This window comes from Pipistrellus kuhlii, unplaced genomic scaffold, assembly GCF_014108245.1.
Source record: "Pipistrellus kuhlii isolate mPipKuh1 unplaced genomic scaffold, mPipKuh1.p scaffold_m20_p_6, whole genome shotgun sequence".
Classification (NCBI taxonomy): Eukaryota; Metazoa; Chordata; class Mammalia; order Chiroptera; family Vespertilionidae; genus Pipistrellus; species Pipistrellus kuhlii.
The window spans coordinates 25,376,603-25,400,840 of record NW_023425562.1 but is presented as its reverse complement, the minus strand read 5'-3'; the positions used below and the strand labels follow the sequence as shown (position 1 = coordinate 25,400,840).

The following is a 24,238-nucleotide window of genomic DNA, read 5'->3' as shown; positions in this document are numbered from 1 at the left end:
CTGGCCCCAGAGCCAGGGTGACCCAGGTTGCCCTCTGCCCTCACTGAGAATTCTGCATGTATGTCCTTGTCTGCTGTGGGGTAGTGCCTGCAAGTAGGATTGTCCAGGGCCTGCCAGGGAGCACTTGTCCCCGGAGCCTTGACTAGAGGCTGTCACCCACCCTGGGAGCTTGGAGTTTGGGGGACCTGCCCCTAGGACATGGGGAGGCTCTGAGTCAGGAGGTGATGGCTCCCAGTCTAGACCCCCAAACCCTTCTCACCTGCCTCCTGGTTCCTGGGTCCACTTTCTTCCACCTGCTGGCAGTGGCAGGCCTAGGCATTCATGGTGCATGTCTGTAGCCAGACAGGAGTCCTGTGCTATATGTTGGGTCACAGGCTTGGTCTTGATGACTCCTGGTGCTCCCCTTGCATTTTCAGGGTTTTAGGCCAGGAAGGTGACCTCTCTGCACCTCTGGCTTCTCCAGGGTTAGATCGCGCCTGTGGAGATGGAGGATGGGATGCCCCAGCCTAGACAGGCACACCAGAGAGCACAGCAGCTGGTGTGTGGGCGTGTCTGCCCTGTAGAGGTAAGGTCTTACCCACACTCACACCTTCTCTCGCTGTTCTCCCCGCAGGGCTGAGGCTCCTGGCCCCGTGATGCACATCCCTGCAGGACTGGAGCACCGAGGCCTGAGGCCCAGGCCTGCCATGCCACTGCTACGTCTGAGCCCGCGGGTGCTCCTGATGCTCTTGCTGCTGCTGGGGGTCATTCGGGCCGTGGCGGGCGCCACTAGGGCTGGCGGGGGCCGTCAGCCTGTCTTCCGGACCTTCTCGGCCAGCGACTGGGGCCTCACCCACCTGGTGGTCCACGAGCAGACCGGCGAGGTGTACGTGGGCGCGGTGAACCGCATCTACAAGCTGTCGGGGAACCTGACGCTGCTGCGGGCCCACGTGACAGGACCCGTGGAGGACAACGAGAAGTGCTACCCACCGCCCAGCGTGCAGTCATGCCCGCACGGCCTGGGCAGCACCAACAACGTCAACAAGCTGCTGCTTTTGGACTATGCTGCGAACCGCCTGCTAGCCTGTGGCAGCGCCTCCCAGGGCATCTGCCAGTTCCTGCGGCTGGACGACCTCTTCAAGCTGGGCGAACCGCACCACCGCAAGGAGCACTACCTGTCGAGCGTGCGTGAGGCGGGCAGCATGGCGGGTGTGCTCATTGCCGGGCCGCCGGGCCAGGCCCAGGCCAAGCTGTTTGTGGGCACGCCCATCGACGGCAAGTCCGAGTACTTCCCCACGCTGTCCAGCCGCCGGCTCATGGCCAACGAGGAGGACGCGGACATGTTCAGCTTTGTGTACCAGGATGAGTTCGTGTCGTCGCAGCTCAAGATCCCTTCAGACACGCTGTCCAAGTTCCCGGCCTTCGACATCTACTACGTGTACAGCTTCCGCAGTGAGCAGTTTGTGTACTACCTCACGCTGCAGCTGGACACACAGCTGACCTCGCCCGATGCCGCCGGCGAGCACTTCTTCACTTCCAAGATCGTGCGGCTGTGTGTGGATGACCCAAAGTTCTACTCGTACGTCGAGTTCCCCATCGGCTGCGAGCAGGCGGGGGTGGAGTACCGCCTGGTGCAGGACGCGTACCTGAGCCGGCCTGGCAGCGCCCTGGCTCGCCAGCTAGGCCTGGCTGACAACGAGGATGTGCTGTTCACCGTGTTTGCTCAGGGCCAGAAGAACCGCGTGAAGCCGCCCAAGGAGTCGGTGCTGTGCCTGTTCACGCTCAGGGCCATCAAGGAGAAGATCAAGGAGCGCATCCAGTCTTGCTACCGTGGTGAGGGCAAGCTCTCTCTGCCCTGGCTGCTCAACAAGGAGCTGGGCTGCATCAACTCGGTGAGTGGGCACACTCTGCCCCCTTAGGGTGGCCGCTCCCGCCCTGCCAGCCTCACAAACTGGACAGCCTTGGCTCCGTGGTGCGACCCCATTCTCCTCTGAATAGCAATGTGCCACTTGCCCTGTGCCAGGTGCTGCCGCTTGCTCATTGTTTCCCAGAGGGTAGTGGTCGGCCTCAGAGCTTGCTTGCAGCTCTAGGCTGTCCTCTTTTAGGAGGGGGGTGTGTGTGTGTGGGGGGGGGTGGCGGGGGGCACAGGACATGTCCTTCAGTCCACAAGTCCCTGTTGAACAGAGTACTGACTAGTGCCTGGCACTGTTCTGGGTGCTTGCTGGCCCCTTCTAGTCTCTCTTTTACAGATGAGATCTGTGAGGCTCAGGATTTGAAGCACCAGACAGCATATCCCCTCATAGTACCCTGTCAAGAGCTCTGCTCACCCTTGCCCTGGGTGCCTGGCCATGTGGGATTTGATGACACCAGCACTGACATTGGGGCCGCCTGAGCACATGAAGACTGGGAGCTCAGTAGCTGGCAGCCACAGCTCCTGTCTCTAGGTCCTGACGGGGCCGGCCTGGGACCAGCTGCTTTTGGGGGGCATCTCGTGTGCCCAGGTCGTAGCAACAACTTACTTTTCCAGAGGAAGACACCAGGCTTAGAGCGGAACTTGTTCAGGGTTGCAAGTGAAAGAGCCGGGAATTCACCCAGTTTGGGGACTTCCACAGCCAGGCCTCAGCCCCACTGTTGCTGCCTGGGATTTGCTGGGTGGCCCAGAGAAAGCCTAGCCCCACTCTGGCCTCAGTTTTCCCATATCTGTAATGGGAGTGGCACTTGTTTGTCTCTAGGGCAGGTGGGATGGTGAGGGCCCCCTTCTCATGTCCAGGGCAGTGGGGTCCTCGTGACAGGGCCACCCTCCACATCAAGGCTCTGGGTACACTAGGCAGATGCATCATTCATTCTCCTCTTGGCCTTTCAAGGAAGGCACTCTGTCTCCATTGTACAGATGGAGAAACAGACTTGGAGGGGCAGTGCCTGCTGAGGTCACACTGTGATTTTCATTCCTTGTGCCCATGGCCAGGTCCGCCCCTTTCCTGGGCATTGCTCCCACTTCCTCACATCCCCTCCACGACCCCAGCCCAGTCCTGACCTTGCCTCTCCTCCTGCCCATCTCCTTCTAGCTCCCAGCCCTGGTGGCCCTCTCCCCCTACAAACCTCAGACTCTGAGCCTGCTACCAGGGGACCAGCTATCCCCTTTTGTCCACCTAGAACCTGCCTCCTTCACTCTGCCCTCCTCCCTCTTGCCTTGGAACAGCTCACACATTCCCTGTCCTCTGGTCTTCTCTGTAATTTCACACTCAGTCACCTCCTCAGCTGGGCCCCTCCCCTTGCCTTTTGAGTTGACCCTTGTCTCCTCTCTTGAATAAAACCCTACAAGACAGTATCTGGTCCACAGTCCCCTCCAAGGCTGCCCCCTGTCTCTGTGTGGCTATCACTGGGGTAGTGGGCCTGGTTCCTGGTTGACTATTCCCTGACCTTCCCCGAGCTACCTCCTCCTCCATGCCTCCTGATCCAGCATGGGTGTGGGTCCTGTGCGTAGTAGTAAGGTCTTACCCACAGGAGGATGGTGGGATGTGAGAAATGAGTCTAGCTCTGGGCCTGCTGGGCTTCAAGGAGCCTTGGTTTCTCCATCTGTCGAATTGGTTCCCACTCTCAGATCTGTGTGGGGGTGCCCTGGGCCACATCGCTTCTGTATGGCCGTGTGCTTGCCTAGGAGGACCCTCCGTGAGTCCCTTCAGTTAGTAGAGCTGGCTGGTCCTGGCTTTGAGGCCCCACTGAGAGAGAAGGTGTTTGGGGCAAACTGAGCAACCTAAAGACTCACCTCTCTTCTTCCACAGCCCCTACAGATTGACGATGACTTCTGTGGGCAGGACTTCAACCAGCCACTGGGAGGCACGGTCACTATAGAGGGCACACCCCTGTTTGTGGACAAGGAGGATGGCCTGACCGCCGTGGCTGCCTATGACTACCGGGGCCACACCGTGGTATTCACTGGCACTCGAAGTGGCCGCATTCGAAAGGTCAGGCCTGGGAGTGGAGGTGGGGTGGGATAATGGGGAGGATGGAGCTGGGGGGAGGAGACAGCATTGCTCTGTGACCTGGAGGCCAGATCCAATGTATGAAGCGGTGGGGGTGCCGCCCCTGTGTTAGGCTGACAACCATGGGGACTCAGACAAGGGGTTAAGTATGGGCCAGGGTGCCTCAGTGGGCTCCTGCCTGCCTTCCCTTGCTCCTCCTGTGGGTCAGTGTTGCATTTGATACTGTAAAGGCTTTGGCTGGACGGATCAGGGATTTTGAGAGGCCTAGCCATCCCACCATCCTCCTGGGGCCTGAGATGCTGGCCCTGCTTGCTGGGATAACTTGGGAAGTCTGTGTGTATGGGTGGTGGGGGCAGGCACATCTTCCTGGGCCCCCTCCCCTCCTGGGGATCCAGTGTCTGCTGAGGTCACCCGGTGCTGTGTGGGAGCCCCACTCCCCCACCCTTTAAGGAGGCAGGAAGGCCAAGGGCAGGGTAAGGCCTTCCTGCCATTGGCTAGGTGAGTGGAGTGTGGTGGCTCACTGCAGAGTGACAGGGACCAGCTCCAGGACCATCCCCTGGGCTTCTCAGGACGAGAATGGCGGTACTGTGGGGCAGGGCCTGTCTGGTGTTTCTAGGTTTCCTCTTTAACAGCAAGTGTTGGGCTGAGCTGAGCTGTTATGGACCTGGGCTGGGAGGGCTTCCTTAGGCTGACTTGTTGGGACCCCGATAGGGCTGGCCTGCTGTGGAGGAAGTTACCAGGGCATGTAGGATGGGGTGCCTGGGAGCCCAGAGGGGCGGAGTCTGGCGAATGAAATAATAGCTGTCCCGTGGCCTCCTGCTGACACAGCTCCCTGCTGTGCACATGGCTGGGGGCTGGGCTTGCCCATGCTCTCAGCTCCCATGTGGGGTATGGAGGAGAGGTCTCCCCAGGTCTGCATGGTGGGAATCATGTTCCATTCCTCACAGACTCTGTGACCTCAGAGAAGGGACACCCCCACCCCAGCTTTGGGCTGCTGACTGAAGACCACCCTGGGGTGCTGAGGGTCTCTGCTCACAGTGACTGTGAGGCTAAGTGCCTGCCCAACTAGCGAGTGGGGGGCCAGTGCAGACCCTGCCACCTTCTGTGTAAGCCCCTGTGTCCTCGTGTTGAGGGTACTGCCTGTAGCCTGAGTGAGGGGCCCTTAGCCTTCCCAGGGGTGAGGCCCCCACTCAGCATTCACTCCTTCCTGCCCCAGGGAGGGCACACAGGCCTAGGGGAGCAGGGGAGAGGGCCATCAGAGCTTCTGTGGGGTGTGTTGCACAGGTTGTGCCAGGAAGGGGCCAGAGAACCTCCCCCTGAGGTGGGTGCATGGATGCTGGGAGAGTCCCTTGGAGACATTCCACATGGTGTCCCAGAGCCTGTTACCCAGCAGGAAGGCAGGCTCCCAGGGCTGGGAATGCTTCTCTCAGTCTTTTGATGGCTGGTGGCTGGCAGGCAGCTGGCTGAGGTGCTGTCTATGCCCACAGACCACCCTGCAAGTCTGGGAGAACAGGTTGGTCCAACCCTATTCTGCCCGCCACCCTCCCTCCCCCCCAATACATATACTCCTCACTCTCTGTGCCCCAGGGCCTCTTCTGGGTGGGATCTGGGTGGGAGCTTTTGAGTCCATTTAGTCCTGTTCTCCTGCCTCTCTGGCCACTCCCACAGAGGAGAAACTGAGACCCAGCATGTGGACTGTGGAGTTGGACTTGGGCCCGTTAATGAGAAGGGGCTTAATTGGGCATTGGGAAGCCACAGCCAGAAGTCCCCTTCTTCCTTTCCTGCCCCCCCCACCACTCCCCTATACCTGTTTCCCAGAGCCCCAGGGGTACTGGCTCTTCACCCATGGACTCATCAGCTGGGCACCACACACTGCCCAGGAATGGACAGTGCCCTTTCTGTATGTGGGGTCAGTCATGTCCAGACTGTCTGCCCAGTGGTGACAGTCTGCATGTTTGGGGATCCTATTGCATTGATTTTGAGGCTCTCAGAAGTGTGCCCCTGCCTCACTCCTAGACTTACTACCTGCTCCCCTTCCATCCCAATATACCTGCCCCAGGAGAGGGCGACTCAGTAGGCTGTTGCATTGCTGTCCCAGTCTTGTACAAATGGCTGAGCGTGGTGTGCTCTCGGCTCTCCCCCTCACCAGCTGTGTGACCTGGAGCTGGGCAGCCCAGCTCCTCTGAGCCATGGTTTCCTGGGTGCAGCCTGAGGACGAGGAGAGCATGTGCAGGCCGGCCAAGAGCATGGTGTGCTCCCACTCTCACTTGGGACATGCAGTGAGTGCCCGTGTGCTGGCGTCTCAGAGTCCTCACAGCAACCCTATCATCCTGTTGACAGATGAGGAAACTGAGGCATGTAGGTGGAAGTTGCGGGCATCCAGGGTTATTGGTTCCAGGGTCCCAGCTGTGACTTCAGCCTCTCTACCTTTTGTATGGGTCCCTGGAGGACAGAAAATGGGGGCCCCTACTTTAGTGATCCTGTCCTGCTCTGAGTGAGCCTAAGGTGGCCCCTCTCCCAGGGACATCTCTTCTCTCCACCCCTCTCCCCTTCCTTGCTCCTGCCCTGAGCCGCCAGCCTCCAGGGCTCTTTCCACAGTCCATGGCATCAGCTTAGGACCAGGCTGAGCTCCAGCTCCTGTGGCCCAGCCTTCCTCTGTCTGCCCCAGCCTCATAGAAACTGGCTCAGATCCCACCCCAGGGCACACCTACAGGTGAAGGACAGGAGCATAGGGTGGTGGGCTAGGGAGAAAGAGTGCCCCCCTTTGCTCCTCACCTCGGGTTCCAGTCCCACTCTGAGACCTCCCCTGTGTTCCCATGCTGAGCCTCTAGCCTTGACCCACGGCAAGGAATGCCTGCTCCCTGGCACATGCCTCCTGGGCTAGGGGCCAGCAAGCATCAGCAGAATTCACTCTCCTGCCTCAGCCCATGGGGGTGGCTATGGTCCAAGGGCTAGGGCCGAGGCAGGGAGGGCTATCAGATGCCTTCTGTTTAGCCCAGCTCAGTGCTGTGCCACCTTCCTGCCCAGCTGCCCAGCTACCCAGCCACCTCTCCTCTAGGCCTTAGTGAGGGCTGGGCCCTTCCTGCCCTGGAGGTGGGACCTCAGGCCTTGGCCCTACTGTGTGAGTGCAGTGGGCACTGCCTTACTGCCCTCTGTTCTCACCTCATGCTGGGGCCTGGGGTCCCCACCCGCTGCTAACTCAGGGGCAGCACATTCTATGCTGGACACACCTCTGCCTTCCCCAGCCCTGGTCCTTCTTGGGCTCTTTTTAAAATTTTAATCCTCACCTAAGGATACGTTTTTATTTATTTTAGAAAGAGGAAGGGAGAGGGGAAGAGAAACATCGATTGGTTGCCTTCCATGCATGCCCCAACTGGGGATTGAACCCAAAACCTAGGTATATACCCTGGCTGGGAATTAAATTAGCAACCTTTTGGTACATGGGATGATGCTCCAGCCAACTGAGCCACCTGGTCAGGGCCTTCCTGGGTTTTAAGAAGCGACTGGAAAGCTCCAGGGATGTGGTTGGCACCTAGGATAGATTCTTACAAATGTTGTATAAAATTGTAGCTGATTAATTTGATACCTGCAAACTTCAGCTGGTCAAGGCTTACTGGGATGCCCCCTAGCTCCCCTCCTTTTCTCTGGAGGCCCTGCCTGCCACCTGCTACCCCCATTTAGGCAGCCTCCCCTCCTGGGCTGACATGCCCCCAAAGCCCCAGCCCTGCATATAGCCCCTCCCACCTTCACCCCTCCTGTGGCCTCTGGGGACCTCCTTGGCCTTGTAGGAGTTCCCAAGGTAGATCCTGGTTTGAGTTCTTCATAGTCACCTCAGTACCTGCACCCTGCCCCCTCCCCGGCCTGGTGGCCTTTTCTGACTCTCCCTTTCTGCCAAGCCCTGTGGGCCTGGTGAGGGGTGCCCTGGGGCCAGCCCTGCACAGGCCCTATCAAGACTTGGGTGAGGAATTCAGTTCTACCCTCAGTGCAGCCTTGCCCACTCTGGTGGCTGTGGGCCCTATCTTCCCAAATCTGTATTTTGTGTGAGATCTCTTGATGGTTAAGTTTTGGCAACTAATACACGTTTTTAGAAAGTGCCATAGATCAACTCAAGAGTGCTGTGAGCCACAGTTTGTAGCTGGGGGATATGGGCCATGGCATTGTGGGCACCAGGGTACTATGGGTAAGCCTTGGAGTGGGGCCCAAGTGACGGCTGTCCAGGTGGGCGCTATGGCTGCTCCTGTCCAGAGTGAAGCCCCCTTCTCTCAGGTTCTGTTTCCTTCTCTCCACACTGGGCAGGCCCTGCCTCCCCTGGCTGTTGGGTGGCCCATGGGCATGTTGATATTCTTTCCTCGGTGGTGATCCCTGTATGAAGGAGAGACCGAGGGCTGTGGCTGTAACACTCATCCCCCAGAGCCTGGGCCAGGCTGGCTGGGCTGCCATTCCTATGCATATAGCCTCACATCTGGAGCTGCCTGTTCTCACCTTGCCCTCGGGCATCACTGCTTTGCCTGTGGTTACTGCTCTGGGTCTAGACTGCTGGGGGCAAAGACACCTCTTACTGGGCTTGGAGAGCTGGGACAGGGACACCTCTTACCCTCCCAAGGCTTTCACATCTCTAAAACTTCCCCGTAAATTCCTTTCTCCATTCCCCTGGCCCCAACCCTCCGAGAGGATTCTGAAATTCAGAGAGTCAGAAATCCTGAAAGTCAAGTGGCGCATTCAAGATCTACGTGGAGTGATGGGTAGCAAGTTCCTGCTGCTGGGGTGGCCAGTATGGATCTCTTCTCAGAATCTTTGTGCAGGTCCTCCCTGCCCTGGGCTGCGAACCTGTTTGGTGCATCCATCAGGAACCCCTGTTCCCCAAAGCCCAGGTCTGTGCAGGAGGCAGTTTGGGGAGCTTTGTGAGGTTGGGAGCAGGGGTGAACAGGGATGCTGGCCCCCAGAGAGATGTTGGGCAGGACCAGGCCCCAGCGCTGTTTGTGAGACTCGACCTTGCTGTGTGGATAGCCAGAGCGGCTCTGTGTTGTGGTAGCGGCATGTGCTCCGCACATATGTACATGATGTTCTACTGTGAGGGCGTGGTGGTGTGTTCCTCGTGGGTCTATGACAGAGTGCTGTTTCACAAGTTTCTGTGACTGCAGAGCCGTGTTTCTGTTAGGCTTCTCCCTGGGAGTTGGGCTGCCAGATCTGCTGTGGTTTTTACATCCTGAACCTCCAGGTGTTTTTCAAGACTAGGTGGGGATGTGTGGCAGAGCCTGTGAGGGTGGTTGGTCAGCATGCACTCATTCTCATGCCAGTTTACTGGTCCTGGTGGTGGTCATTCACCTGGGGATTGCTGGCAGGGAGTGGATCGGTCCTGGTTGCCAGCTTCCTTGTCTTAGCTGTTGTGCCTGTGGGCCCCACAGGTGTGCTGCCTCTGTCCACCAAGGACAGTAGTCACTAGAATCTTTGGGTGGCATCTCATTGTGCCCCGTGTCCAGATACCTGTGTGCTCTGTGGATGTGTGCGTGTGACCATCTCTTTGTGGCTCCCCTGGTGCAGCTGGCCACGGTGTGCTGAGCCAGAAGGGCACAAGGACCTCTCGTCCATCCTATGGGTCTGTCTGATGCCATCCCAGCTCCTTGTCCCAGAGCCCATGCCACACGAGCATTGCTTCTGCTTCCCATCAGGTGGTGGCCAGTGGAGTTGCCCACAGATGTGCATGGAGGGTGCTATATGGCCCAACACTCCAGGCCCTCCTCTTGGTGGGGTCTGGCTAATCAAGCCTCAGTCCTGGCAGGGGCACCTAGGTACCTTTGATAAGTATGACTCTTGCAGATGCTGGCTAGCATTGGCCTCCCTGTGCTCATTCCTTAGCATGTCCAAGGCCTGCCTGGGGGCAGCGTCATGATGGCTCAAGGTTACTGCCCACAATGTGCAGTCTCCCCCCACCCTCCCACCCATGGTAGACTGGGCCCTGCCCTCCAGGACATGTCCTCTTGGGGGTCAGAGTGTGGGATCCCTGGCAGCACAGGGAGATGGGTACAGAGGCTGGAATAGTCCAGGTGGTTGGGAGCCTGCTAGGAGGGGTGTTTGGAGGGAGATAACAGCATGGCCAAAACTCAGGGTGCCTTAGTGCATGCTGCGAACTGAGGGGCCTGAGGAAAAAGAGGTGTCAGGTGATGCCTCAGGCAACTCTTATTCTATATGTGGTAGCCAATTCACTGGTGATCCTGCAGTGATCAGCGTCGAGGGGGCAGGAAGATAACCCTCAGGATTCTGAGATGTTGGAGTGCTGGCCTAGGTGGAGGCAGGTAACCAGAGGATTGTGCTGGCTACAAGAAAGTGGAAAGGGCTTGTGTCTACTTGCTTGTGCTGGGGACCCAGCAGGTGGGGTAGGGTGGGTAATATGGATAAATGGGAGGGTGGGCAACAAATGCCTTTGGAGTTTGAGATGACCTTGGGCCAGTCACTGCTGCCTGCCACAGCATCCTTGGTTGCACCAGGTGTTAAATTTCAGGCTGCAGGTGGGCACCCTGGCCACATCCCAGCTGAGGACAGTCCCAGATAGAAGGCTGTGTTATCTGCACTGCCTCCTGGCCTAGCTTTGTGCAGCCTCCACAGCAGCTGCAGATTCTCTGGAAGAGCTTTGCACCTCCGCCCTATGGCAGGGTTGAGCCTTAGGAGCCCAGTCTCCAGGCAGCTTCCAGCCGCCTGGCCTCCCCAACTTTTGGAACCTTAACCTTTTCTCTTAACCCTGTTAGAGGTGGTTGTCTGCTGGCAGGTGAGATTGAGGGTCATGGAGGACCACTGCTTGTGTTGATTGGTCCCTGTTCCTCTCCGTCTGTGAATTGGGAGGTGGGAAAGATAAGATTCCTGGGATTCTCTCCCACATACACTCCTGCCAGGTGTGTCTGGCCCATTTACAGCCATCGGGTCTCTTTCAAATCATGTTTTAATTATTCAGTTACTGCCAAGAGGAAATTGCTAGTCGCTTTTCCAGTATCAAATTCTTCCTAGTCTTTCTGAGAATGTTCCCAGGAAGGAGCCTGGAACCTTACCCCAACCAGAGGAGGAGGGAATCCCATGACAGCACATGAGGGGGAAGAATGGTCCAAGAGCTTGTGTCTATCAGGACCGTAGCCATTTGGCCCTGATCGGGAAGGAGAGGGAAGACAAGCTCTGCTTCTTGAGGAATCATCCAGGAGAGCGTGACAGAGGCTCCCCCTCCTTGCACAGCCCCGCCTCCGGCCACCCTGCCTCCCAGGGGGCTGGGAACAGGCTTGGCAGCTGCATCTCAGGAGGAGGAGGATGCCTGTGAGGTCCCAGCCCTGTGTGCTGGCTGCGTCCCCTGTCTTCTGATTTCCTCCCACTCATGGTCCTGTTCTTCTACCCCCAACCCCCATCTGGAGACCAGGAATCAGCTGAGTCAGTGCACCCTCACTTCACAGACATAAGGGCTGCATCTTGGGGTGGGCATAGCAGAGAACTCTCTTCCTTCTTTTGGACTAAGCTGGGCAGTCCCCTGCCTCCGGGCAGCTAGGGCGCGTGCCGATCTTGGCAAGCAGCCTGAGCAGCCCAGAAATCCACCCAGTGCCCCCGCCTGCCCTCAGCCTGGAGAATGGGCCCTTTGTTGGTTTCAGGCTGGACAGACAGCTGACCTGGTCGGGCTGTCAGCTGCCTGCCTGCAGCAGTTGGCCAGGGCCATGCAGTGATAAGTGCAGGGGAAGCCAACTGGGCCAGCCTGTGTCTGGGGCCTCCAGGGCCAGGGGCCACCCGCCTGCCCCTAGCTGCCTCCCCTTGGCCCTGGACAGGGCTCCATCTGCAGGGACCTGAGAGTGAAAAGGTGAACCTGTTCCCTGGCCCATCTGAGGGGAGGGCAGATGATGTCCCAATGGTGTTGGTATTAGGTGCTCAGCCCATGATCAGTGCCTTGCCTGGCCCTGGCTACAAGAGGTGTCTGGGATAGCCCTTTGCCTCAGTTCAGAATCCAGGGGACTCCCCAGTTCAGAGGGACAGGGAAGACTGAGGGGGAAGTGGACAGGCTGGGAAGCTCAGGCAGAGGCTGGAGCTATGCCCCTCTGAGACAGAGCTGTGGGTGGGTGGGTAGGTGGGTAACTGAGCCAGGTGCAGCCTGGGATGTGCTCAGGGAAGCTGGACAGCGCTGCTAAAGCCATCTGGGTAGGTAGATGGAGGGCTCCTTTCTCAGCAAGGGCGGGGAAGGGCACCAAGGCAGAGGGACCTCTATGGCAGAGCTGGATTTGGGCTCTGAGTTTTTCGTGGTGGGAGATAGAAGGGAGGGCGGTCGCAGCCAGTCCTGGGCGTTCTGGTGGTCTCTCGGGAAAGGTTTGCCAAGCACAGAGGTAACAGCTGGAGGTAGGGGGGAAATGCCAGGGGACTCCGGAAGTCCAAGCTCTCGCAGGCCCAGCTGTCCCAGGGTGGGCCACCTCCAAGTAGGTGGCCCTAGAGTGGACAGCTGTGGGTGTGGGTGTGGTGTTGGCATGTGCACTGCTGGTGGCATGTTCCCCGATGTCCTGCCAGAGGTCTGGCCCTTGCCTGCCCTGCATGCGCATTCTCCCTGGAATGCACTCCTGGTGGCACACTGCACCTATCCTCCCACTTTTGGGGCAGACGCTGTGTCGGGCAGGTGGACAGACAGATGATGTGTTTGCTCCGTCGCAGCTGTTGGGTGCCACCTGTCAGAGTTGGCATGCTGCCGGCCCAGGGGCGGGGGCATTCCAGAACCCATGCCTGGCCTGCCTCCCCTCTCCCACCTTCTCCAGGACCCCTCGGAGGAGGCCCAGCTCGCCCCCTACCATGACTCAGAGCTCATGTGCCCCCCTGGATGTGACAGCCATGCCACAGCCCACACCCTCATCCCTGAGAGGGAAGGTGGGGTTCAAGGGTATCCCCTGTCAATGACCAGGGGGCAGGTGTTTCCCAGTGAGAGACTTGACTGGGGTATTGGAGGGAGAGGCCGTAAGCTTGGCACCGAGAGATGGGGTCGGGCTTGGACTTCTGAGTGCTGCTAGAGGCATCTTCAGGGATGGGGGCAGGGGAGTGCCAGGCCTTGGGGAGAAATCCAGAGTCCTGATTCTAGTCACTTGGACAGCTCAGGGTCTCCACTGGGGCCCTGTCTTGCCCTCCTGTATTGCTCCCTGGCTGCTGTCCAGGCTGGCTCTGTCTGGCTGCTAAGGTTTGGTGATTGTCATGGGGCCTACCTTTTGGCCCCGTTTGGCACACTGGCTTGTCCCTCACTTAATCCTCAGAAAAGCTTTGGTTGTCATTCCCCTTTGACAGGGAGGGAAACTGAGGCTGAGAGAGGTTCACCACCCTACCAGGGTCACACATAGGGTGGTATCTGATCCAGGGCTTTGGCCCAAGCAGTGTGTGTCCAGAGACAGGACTCGGCTTCTTGGGCCCTCTGATGTCTCTTCTGGGCCCAGCCAGCTCAAAGAGCTGTGAGTAGTGTCTGCCTGCAGGCCACCCACCCAAACAGGGCAGGAGGCTTGTGGGAGTAGGCTGGATGTAGGTTAGGGTCCTGTCTAGTGTCCACAAATGGGGGCTCTGAGGATGAAGGTCCCCTCACTTGGTATCTTCCTCCCAGAAGCCGGGCTGGAGCCTTTTGGGCAGTTACAGACCCACCCAGGTTCATCACCCCCTGCCCAGCACTGGGCCCTGCTCTTCCTGGTCTGGTTTGACTTAAGCCTGCCTGCTTGGCTGGGAGGCTGCTGAGAAGAGGGGGGTGGCTCCGGGCTCTCAGGAATGCGGCCTTCCCAGTCTCTCACAGCCAGCAGCCTCTGGCCCGGAGACACAGCGCCACACCCTGGCTGGCTACCCTTGCCCAGCCCCTGTCGAAGCTTTTCTCTGCCCCGAAGTCCACCCCAGTCAGTCAGGCCCACCCTGTTCCATCAGTGTGGAGGTGCAAACAGGGACTGAGCCGCGGCCCCAGCCCTGCGCCTGAGGTGGAGGTGGAGAGGTGGGCCCTGGTACAGCCAAAGCTGGGAGGGGCCTGCGCAGAGCCAGAAGCCCTGTGCCCTGGGAGCCTGCCCAGACCAGCTGAGCTGGGCTGACGCTGCCCCATGAGCCCCATCTCTGGAAGGCCCCCGGGGTGTCTCTGTTAATTAAATACATTTGTTTGGTAAAAGCAACTAAAAATACTTGTAGTATTGCAAGCTGCAGAGAAGAGTCGGCTAATTAATGCCTGGTTTGTTTGGTATCTGAAATACAGCTTCCTCTGAGGGTGAGCCCCAACGCCAGGATGCCCTGGGGCACAGCCCCTCACACTCAAGCAGTCTCCTCACCCTGGAGGCTTCAGGGGTCTCACTTCTTAGCCTTCTCAGCTGTACGGGACCTCCCATGCTCCCTGCAGGCCCTCTTTTCCTCCCTCCCAAATAGCCTCTCCTCCGGGAGGTCCAGTCTGTCCCAGGGAAGATGGTGTGTTTTCAGGGGTTACCTGCCACCTTTGCATTGGATATGGATGTGCAGCTCCGTGCTAAGTGAGGGGTGAGGGCTGTGGTTCTCTCCAATCCCCAAAGACCTCCACCCTGGGCTGTGGTCTCTGTTGACTGAAGAAGAGTCTAGGCTGGGACAGCTCACCGGTATTTAAAATGTCCTGCGCATACCGCTTGGGTTGAGGTGGGGCCTCAGCCTTGTTCTTGTAGGGCTTTGGGGGATGGCTAGGGGAGGGACTTGGGACCCCCACTTTATGTGGGTGTAGGACTGGGGCACAAAGACATCGGCACAGCTTCTCTCAGGCCTTCAATGCCACAGATCCTGGTGGACCTGGCCAACCCTGGCAGCCGGCCGGCCCTGGCCTACGAGAATGTGGTGGCCCAAGAAGGTAGCCCCATCCTTCGTGACCTGGTCCTCAGCCCTGACCGCCAGTACCTCTACGCCATGACGGAAAAGCAGGTGGGTGCTACACTGATGGATGCATGTGGGTGGCGTATCCTAGGGGCTGTGCATGGCCCCCAAGAGGGGCAGGTGGGGGGCAACTTCCTCTGTGCTTAAGATGTGGGTCAACAAGCCATGGATCCCCTGGATCCTCAGAGTCCAGACAGATGGGAGAGTAACTCTGGCTGGAGCAGTCGGTTCTCTGGATGACTCACCTGTTCCACTTGCTCACTCTCTGGCCATCACCATCCTTGGCTCTCAGGAGAGAGGGCTAACTCAGCCAAGGCTGTGTCCCCCAGAATAGTCCTAGCTGGAGGAACTCCCAAGATGGGGGTGTCCTGGATTATGGGGTCAGAGGGGCACCTGGTAGTTCTGAGGAGGTGAAGCTGGTAAGTGGTCCCTGGGGTGGACCTGATGGAGCCTGACACAGAGTCCCCTCCTGCCAGGTGACACGAGTGCCTGTGGAGAGCTGTGTGCAGTATACATCATGTGAGCTGTGCCTGGGCTCCCGGGATCCCCACTGCGGCTGGTGTGTCCTGCATAGCATGTGAGTCTGGATGGAGTAGGGTAGGCAGGAGGGCCCTGGGAGGGCCCCAGATGGCCTTGCTGTGCAGCTCAGGTGGTCACAGCTCACCTCCGAGCTCCTCTGGGTCTTCATGGGTTTAGCAGTTTCCTGTGACCAGCTGAGTGACAGCCAGTCCAGCCACATCCCAGTCAAGACGGGGTGCGGTGAAGCTGGTGGGCTTCCCCAAGTACAGGCGTCGGCTCTGCTGAGCATGGGCTATGTGCTGGGTTGCTCCTTGGGCTAAGCCCAGCCTCTACCTGTAGCTGCTCCCGTCGGGATGCCTGTGAGCGGGCGGATGAGCCTCAGCGCTTTGCTTCAGACCTGCTGCAGTGCGTGCAGCTGACTGTGCAGCCTCGCAATGTCTCCGTCACCATGTCCCAAGTCCCGGTGAGTGTGGCCACCCGGCATGGGCCGAGCGATGGGGGTGGGGGAGGGTGGGGGGAGGAGAGGTGATAGGACTCCATTCACCCACACCTCCTGCCCTGGGTGCCCTAGCTGGTGCTGCAGGCCTGGAATGTGCCTGACCTCTCCGCCGGTGTCAACTGCTCCTTCGAGGACTTCACTGAGTCTGAGAGCATTCTGGAGGACGGCCGTATCCACTGCCACTCGCCGTCCTCGGGGGAGGTGGCGCCCATCACTCAGGGCCAGGGTAAGTGCACCGCAGCTGGGTCTGGGCAGCGTTCGAAGGGGTCTCCTGCTGGGGAGGTGGACTGTTGTTGAGGAGGGAGAAAAGGTGTTGCATGGTGACCAAGGAGAATGGCAAGGTAAAGATGCCAAAAGGAGCAGCATATAGATAAGAGACAGGTGCAGATACAGGGACCCACCTGGCATGCTCAGGTGTCCATCAGGCCGAGGGGCTGAGGTGCAGCCAGGGGCTGTGCGCTTGGTGGTTGGGATGGTCTGTGGTGAGATGTCCTGTGCGGGGGTTGCCTACATGGGTGGTCCTGGTGATCTGAACATGTGCTGCACTACAGGAGACCAGCGGGTGGTGAAGCTCTACCTGAAGTCTAAGGAGACGGGCAAGAAGTTTGCATCTGTGGACTTCGTCTTCTACAACTGCAGTGTCCACCAGTCGTGAGTGTTTTGAGCCTTGTGCACGGGCAGGACGTGGTGCAGTGGTCAGGGTGGGAGGCGAGTTCTGCTGTGAGAGCACCCCCTGGGCGGAGGGGCCAGATGGACCTGAGGCAGGGGCAGCAGTCAGAGCAGGCGGGTGGTGACCTGCACTGGTTCACACTTGGAGAGTCTTAGCCTTGGTATGAGGAATGGCCTGTGGGCACCAAAGCAGGCAGGGAGCTGCGGAGCGGGGGGAGGAGGCAGCTAGGCCGTCAAGATGGGCAATGGTGTGCCATGGGACAGGCTCTTCAGTACCTGCTGTTCTGGGACAGGTAGCAGTCCAGGTCCTCTCTACCTCATGTGGCCCCTGATGTGGGATGGGGGATGGAGAGGCTGAGGCACAGAGAACCAGAATAAAAGCTGGTGCTGGCTTGGTGTTATCTACTGCCTTTCTTAACTGTGAGTAGCAGGAAGAATGGAAGCAGCTGAGGACCTACTGTTTGTCTTGCCATGGGCCGGCACCCTGGGCATAGAGGGGTGCTCTCGGCCCCATCCGTGACCTGGAGGATGCCTGGCCTTGGGAGGGCCAATATGGGGGTGGGGACGGTTGGCTTCAGCCTCAGCTGTGCCTGCCTTTGTTGATGTGGCTTGGATGTTGTTAGTACCAGGGTATGACCTCTCTGTTCTGGGCGGCCGGGATCCTTGGGCAGGGGACTGCTCTCCAGAACTGGAGGGGATTGAGGGTCTCAGGAGAAGCCCAGCGGCTGCAGGTTGGTAGGTTCTCAGAGAGCCAGTGGTGTTTGCCTGGGGGTGGTAGTCAAGGGGGCCACGGAGGCGGAAGAGACGAGGTATGGGTCATACACTGTGGAGGTGGAGCACTGAAAGGGCCCTGTCCAGGCTCTGGGGACGTTTCAGAATGAATGGGACAAGCTCTTGCCAGGCAGAGCCTTCAGGGTGGTGGATATCTTCCATAGCTCTATCCACCAAAATTTAAATCTAAGTTAAGACAAGACAGAATTGAAAATGTACTTAGTGTCACTAACACATTTCAAGTGGTAATGGTCATGTATGTCCTAGTGTGGACGGTGCAGACTTTAAATGTGTCTGTCATCAGGAAGGCTCTGTAGGCTGGTTCTCGGGTGGACTGTCAGGTTATTGAGGGTCTGAGGGAAGAGCAGTGAAGGAGAGAGGGAGCACCAGGCAGTTCAGTGGGTAAAACCAGCTGACAGGGAAGGTCTCTCTGAACAGGTGGAGGATCAGCCAGTGCAAAAGCCCTGGGGTGGCCCCAGGATCAACCACAGGAGGAACAGCAGGGAGATGCTGTGGTGTGGCCCTGTATGGCAGCTGGTGGAGGCAGGTGATCCCTGGCCTCATTGTCCCACTCCCTCCTTGCAGCTGCCTGTCGTGTGTCAATGGCTCCTTCCCCTGCCACTGGTGCAAATACCGCCACGTGTGCACACACAATGCTGCCGACTGCGCCTTTCTGGAGGGCCGCGTCAATGTGTCTGAGGTAAGGCTTTCTGCTAGGAACGCTGGGTCTGGCTTCTCCAGGAATGGGAGGGGTGGCCAGCATAGGGCAGTCATGTGCCTTCTGTCCTGGTGGCCTCCTTACCAGGAGGGACTTTCCCTGGTCCCGGTGTCCCTGGAAGTGGAATGGAAGGGCAGACTCCTAAAGTCTTACTTACTGTGTATAGGCAGAAGAGTTCTAGGTCAGGTGACTGAAAATCTAACTTGAATCGTATAAACAGTTGTGGCTCCTCACTCACTTCGTAGATTTGAGCCGGCTTGCAGACCCAGAGTCCCCTGAATGGGCAGAGATGGGTCCCCGTAAGGAAGAGCTCTGGTCCACATTACGTATCTTTCTCCCAGCTCAGCTTGGCCTCAGGCCTCTGGTGGTGTCTGAAAGGAATGTCAGAATCCTTTCGATGGCTGAGGTGCGAAGGCCCGGCCAGAGAGACGAGCTGGGGATCTCAGGGCCTACACTCTGAGACTGACAATGGCTGAGATAGTGTCCACAGAGTGAGGTGTGAGGCGGGGGAACAGTGAGAACAGGTCTGGTGGCCAGGACGAGCCAGGGCTGCTGGGGGGGTCCAGCAGGGACAGACAAGGTCTAGGGAGGCAGCAGGAAGATCCCTGGGCCTGGTGGCTGGGCTGGGAACCCCTACAAATTGCAAGGAAAGTGCTGGCATAAGTGAGGGCCCCTGAGCGCAGGGTTGGTGGCCCTTGGTACGCGTCACCATCATCTGCCTCTCCCTAGTGGAGATGGGGTCACCCTGTAGACCCAGGGGAAGTGGTCAGCCTGCCTGGCTCTGCTCCCCCAGTGTCACAGGCCCCCAAAACCTCTGCAGAGCCAGGCCTGGGCCCACACTCCGCTGGGAGATACTGCAGGCCTTGGGGATTGCGGCCTGTTTTCAGCATCTCTATTTAAAGCCCAGCTCAGTGGCATGCCCCTGGGTCTTTCTCCTCCTGTGGCTGCTGCCAGAGTGCTGCAAGGGAGCTGGGCTATTGCATCAGTTATTGTTGCCAAAATGCTGGCCCTGGGGGCCCCGGCTGTTTTTCTGCCTGACTATTTTTACATGCTTTCTGGGCCCCCGGCAGAGCTTACAGCCCCAGCGCGCACTCTTGGCTGCTTCTGTCTCAAGGGCTTTTTCAGCTGTGGACCAGATGGGACCTCTTGGTTGCTGAATGGTGGGGTCCTAGAACATTAGACAGAGCACACTGAGGCCAGAGGTAGGAGGGCCTGCCCCAGTGCACAGAGTACAGCCACACAGCCTGGCAAGTGTAGAACCCAGGCTTCCTGCCTCTGGAGCAGCTGGCAGTCTTCCAGTGTATAAAGTGGGCACAGTGGTGCTTGCCCAAGAGAAGCACGGGCTCTGCACATAGATTACAGTCTGGGACACAGTGGAGTACACCCTGCTCACTGGCCCCCTCTACGCTCAGCTGAAGCCTTGTCACCCCCAGGACTGCCCGCAGATCCTGCCCTCCACTCAGATCTACGTGCCAGTGGGCGTGGTGAAGCCCATCACCCTCACTGCCCGGAACCTGCCGCAGCCACAGTCAGGCCAGCGTGGGTACGAGTGCCTCTTTCACATCCCGGGAAGCCCGGCCCGTGTCAACGCTCTGCGCTTCAACAGCTCCAGCCTGCAATGCCAGAACTCCTCGGTAAGGCCGGTGGAGCTGGCCGGGGGCTTGGGGAACCCCTTCTGCTGGCCTGGGCTGGCCACACTCACAGCCTTAGGATCTGCTTTCTGCTCCCGAGCAAAAGGATAGGGCACAGTCAGGTGTTCTGCGAGCTCCCAAGGGTCTGCCATGCCTGGGTGTGCGGGTGGGGCATTGCCAAGAGCCACCCAGATGTTTGGGGGGAGCACATCTCAGAAGTGGAAATGGGCAACTTAGATGTGGCAAGATATGCAGACAGGGCTTTGCCTGGGGTCTTGGGAACGCGGGTGAGGAGGCCAGGTTGGGGGTGTGGAAACTCCCACATGCTGTTATTACCCAATGCTTCCAGAGGGCCAGGGGCAGGGGGATTTGTGCCCAAGTACTCAGCTCCTTTTATATCTCCTGTGGCCAGACACAGGAACCGCTCATAGCGGCCCCGTGCGTCCGCACACTAGGAGGCAGGTGTTGCCCCAGTGCCAAGCAGCAGCCACATTGGGAGCCTTGAATCTAATAGGATGATATTTCCAAAGCTTGTTACCAAGTTTAGTGAGTTTAGTAACTGTGATCTCTGTAGACTCAAACCCTTTCCTTGTGGATTGGGGGAGTGGGGGTCCCGAGCGGCCTCTTCCAGCTCTTTCTGTGACTGCTGGCAGGCCTCAGTCTTCCCACCTGTTCAGGCAGAATGTAGTCAGGAGAGGAGGGGTTTCCTGCAGCGGCCAAGGCCTTGTTGGCTTCTGAGTTCTCTGCCAGGCCTGCGCTTGGCCCCCGCCCTGTAGAATCCCAGGGGAAGGGCCCCTTGCCAGTGGTGGCAGAGCCTTCCCCAACCTCTCCTTTTCGTAGCAGGGTGCACTGGGGGTCATAACGGGCTCCTGGGGGCAGGTCAGCCAGCTGGCTGTCCTGTCCTTTCAGTTCTCTCGCTCCCTTACTGTATCACTGACTCTGCCAGCCACACCTTCCACCGGCATCTCTGTGGCTCCCTGGCCTAGCCTTGTCCACCTTCTCCTTCCTCTCCATCTAAGGCCGTCTGTGTGTATGTCTCTCTCTGTTTCTGTCTCTTCACCATCCCCAAACCTCTGTCACCTCTTTCCCTGCACGCCTCCCCTCTGCCTCTGCTCTCACCAGGCCCACATTTATCTTTTCTGTCACCATTTTTAAAGGGGACAGGAGTATCAGGGAATGTGATAGGATCCAGCTAAATTCCTGCAGATAAAATGATGATGGATTGCTCTGGGATGGAGTGGAGGGCCTCAACTGCAGACAGTGGGGCACGGCGGGGAGTGCTGGGCCTGAGCTCCCGGGAGGGGAGGGCCAAGCCTCACCTGGCAGTGCTTTTTACCAGCCTTTGCCCACGGCATGGGGGCACACAACTTGTACCTCAATTCACAGAGCATCCCTGACAGGCATCCTAGGGGTCCAGCTAGGAAGTCCTGGTGGGGGAGGTAGGGAGGTCATCCTGGAGGATACACCTCATATGCTGCAGGGTCAGAGGTTTGCCTGGAGAGCAGAGACCAGGGCCCCTGGCAAGGAAGACCTGGAGTTAGGGGCTTGGAGGGAGAGCTGGAGGGGTACACAGGAGGGGTACACAAGCCTTGACCTGCCTTTCGGCGTTTTGGCCTGACTGCACTGCATACTGTCCGCAGTACTCCTACGAGGGCAATGACATCAGCGACCTGCCTGTGAACCTGTCGGTGGTGTGGAACGGCAACTTCATCATCGATAACCCTCAGAACATTCAGGGTGAGCCTGTGGGGAGGCACGGGGGGTGGGGTCGTGGCTTGGCCCAGCTGACTGTGTTTCCCCCTACAGCCCACCTCTACAAGTGCCCGGCCCTGCGGGAGAGCTGTGGCCTCTGCCTCAAAGCTGACCCTCGCTTCGAGTGCGGCTGGTGCGTGGCTGAGCGCCGCTGCTCCCTGCGTCCCCACTGCCCCGCTGACGTGCCTGCTGCCTGGATGCATGCCCGCCATGGCAGCAGCCGTTGCACCGACCCCAAGATCCACAAAGTAGGTGCACCTCTTGGGCCACCGAGGGGAATGGGGTCTCTGACTGCCTCGCTGCCTCCCTGCGCAGCTCCTCATGGCCCTTGCTGGCCTCCCACCCTGTCTCCCCACAGCTGTCACCAGAGACAGGCCCACGGCAGGGAGGCACCAGGCTCACAATCACGGGTGAGAACCTGGGCCTGCGCTTCGAGGACGTGCGGCTGGGCGTGCGAGTGGGCAAGGTGCTGTGCAGCCCCGTGGAGAGCGAGTACATCAGCGCCGAGCAGTGAGTGCAGCCCGGGCCGGCTGGGGGGGCCCCGATGCCCAGCTGGACGCTGCAGCCTGCTGAGGCCTCTGGTGCCCCACAGGATTGTCTGCGAGATCGGCAATGCCAGCACGGTGCGGGCCCACGACGCCCTGGTGGAGGTGTGCGTGCGGGATTGTTCCCCCCAGTTCCGGGCCCTGTCGCCTAAACGCTTCACCTTCGTGGTAAGCCCCACCCCACTCAGCCTGGAACCCTTTCTTCCACGAGGCCTCAGGGCTGTGAGGCCTGTCTCTGCATGGCCTGGCTTGACCCAAAGGCTATTTCAGGTGCCTTGTCCTCCTGTGGGCCCCTGCATGCAGCAACACCTCTGCTCCTAGTCGCCATCTCCCCTCCTCATCTCTGGGTCTGACTCCAGATGCCTTTGTAGACTTTGGGCCCTGCCTATGGGCTTCGTCTGAGAGTCCATGAGCGCAGGGCCGGGCAAGGCTGGAGATGCAAGCAAGCCTCTGGGCCAGGGGCTAGGCCTTTCCTGGAGCTCTAGCAAGTTCCTTCTTCCCACAGACTCCAACCTTCTACCGCGTGAGTCCTGCCCGGGGACCTCTTTCGGGGGGCACCTGGATTGGCATCGAGGGCAGCCACCTCAATGCAGGCAGTGATGTGGCCGTGTCTGTTGGCGGCCGGCCCTGCTCCTTCTCCTGGTAAGGGGGTGTGGATGGGGTTAGGGCTAGGGGGTAGGTATGGCGCACCTTCCCCTCGTGGTGGTTGGTTCAGATGGCTGCATGTCCCCTCCTGTTGCCTGGGAGACAAGGGGAACCTGGAGAGCCTGGCCAGGGTGATCACTATGGAAACTAGTGGTAAGAAGGTTACCATGGAGACAGGCTACCTCAGAATGGGAAGGGCAGGTAGGCAGGGCTGACCGGTGGGCAGGGCCTGGGCTCGGGGGGCAGGCACAGCCACCCTGTCCTGGGATTGAGGGATCCCTTGGGAACATTAATAAGTATTTTTTAAAATTTTTAAGAGAAAAAATGCTAACAAAAGCCCTGAGGCTTGAAATAGATAATTTTAGATTAGGGATGATAATGGAGCGGCCCTTTAAATATTTTCCTGTGGTAATTACCCGTTATCAGACTAATTATTGGTGTTTGCAGTCTTGCTGCACTCGCAGGCCTGGTTGCTGCGGGCCTCCCAGCTGTGCTGAAAGAGCTGCGGAGAGGGGGACCCAGGTGCAGGTAGCGACTGGCCGGCTGCCCAGTGGGGTGACCCAGTTCCCCCATCCCAGCCAGCTCGTTTTGCCTACGCACTCCAGGCCCAGGCTTAGCCCCCGTTTCACATCGGGAGGCGTGTGCATCACTCATGTAGCAAGAGTTGGCACTGAGTTGGCACTCTAGTTCTCCTGGCAGCAGAAGCCACAGGCTGAGTCGAGGCAGTGCCACAGCAGGTGGGAAGGTCAGGGTTCCACCGTCTCTGTCTCGCCAGCCATCCCTGGGCCTCCTTGAGTTCCCTTAACACTCAGCAGCCTGCTTGTGGTGACTGCCCAGGCATGGGCATGGCTGGGTCACCTGGGGAACGAGTCAGGATTGCCCCTTAGCTGGTGGGCCGGTCAGATAGGGCCTCGAATACCAAGTGGGGCAATTTGGAAGGAGAGGGCCAGGATGGGGTCCAAGATGGGCAGATAGGCGCCTGACCCCTTGGAGGGGCTCATGGGAAAGCGGCTGTAACAGTCCTCAGGTCCTGGTGGGCCCCGTTTTACAACTGGGCTGTAAGGCCTGGGGAGTAACTTGCCCACCTGCCTGTTTTTGATGGAACCTGGGAGGTGAGCTGTAGCACCCACATCCTCACTGTCCCATGGGCCCCTCCAGGAGGAGTTCCCGGGAGATCCGGTGTCAGACACCCCCCGGGCAGAGCCCTGGCAGCGCCCCCATTGTCATCAACATCAACCGTGCTCAGCTTACCAACCCCGAGGTGAAGTACAACTACACCGAGGACCCCACCATCCTGAAGATTGATCCCGAGTGGAGCATCAACAGGTGGGGCTGCCCCCGCCTGCCCTGAGCCCCAGGGGTCCCCCCTGTCCCCTGGGATGCTGTGAGGACGGAGCTCATGCACTGGGTTCTCCTCTTCCTCTTCCTTGTGTGGTCCTGCCACCAAGTGTTTTGTTTGGAGGGACCAGTTGAATTTCTGGTGGTTTCCTTACGGTGGTGGTGCCTCGTGCAGAGCTGGGCAGGGTGTGGCCACACCCTTCCTGTGCTGCCCGGGTCTGTCTCTGTGGATGGGAGTAGAAATAACAAAGTTTAAGACTTTGGTCACTCCCCTGCTCTCGATGCAGCAACCTGGAAAATTGTGTTACACAAAAATTTCTCTAAACTCTGATGTTTCACTCTAA

General features: G+C 58.8%; 1 protein-coding gene across 6 annotated transcripts in view; it reads left to right on the top strand.

Annotated features, from left to right (window-relative positions):
• Nucleotides 1-24,238, top strand: part of PLXNA1 (plexin A1) — a 51,045-nt gene that overhangs the window by 5,055 nt on the left and 21,752 nt on the right. For 5 of the 6 annotated variants that reach the window (XR_004984591.2, XM_036419931.2, XM_036419933.2 and 2 more), the window contains exons 2-16: nucleotides 614-1,871; nucleotides 3,762-3,944; nucleotides 14,715-14,855; nucleotides 15,284-15,384; nucleotides 15,666-15,789; nucleotides 15,898-16,051; nucleotides 16,377-16,476; nucleotides 17,851-17,965; nucleotides 19,417-19,617; nucleotides 21,255-21,351; nucleotides 21,421-21,614; nucleotides 21,725-21,876; nucleotides 21,959-22,079; nucleotides 22,417-22,553; nucleotides 23,715-23,882. Coding sequence is in view for 5 of the 6 variants with exons in the window: in XM_036419931.2 (XP_036275824.1) it covers nucleotides 636-1,871; nucleotides 3,762-3,944; nucleotides 14,715-14,855; nucleotides 15,284-15,384; nucleotides 15,666-15,789; nucleotides 15,898-16,051; nucleotides 16,377-16,476; nucleotides 17,851-17,965; nucleotides 19,417-19,617; nucleotides 21,255-21,351; nucleotides 21,421-21,614; nucleotides 21,725-21,876; nucleotides 21,959-22,079; nucleotides 22,417-22,553; nucleotides 23,715-23,882 (3,224 nt within the window). In the remaining variant the exon portion in view is untranslated. The remainder of the gene's footprint in view (nucleotides 1-613; nucleotides 1,872-3,761; nucleotides 3,945-14,714; nucleotides 14,856-15,283; nucleotides 15,385-15,665; nucleotides 15,790-15,897; nucleotides 16,052-16,376; nucleotides 16,477-17,850; nucleotides 17,966-19,416; nucleotides 19,618-21,254; nucleotides 21,352-21,420; nucleotides 21,615-21,724; nucleotides 21,877-21,958; nucleotides 22,080-22,416; nucleotides 22,554-23,714; nucleotides 23,883-24,238) is intronic. The other variant, XM_036419934.2, reaches the window with a different exon arrangement.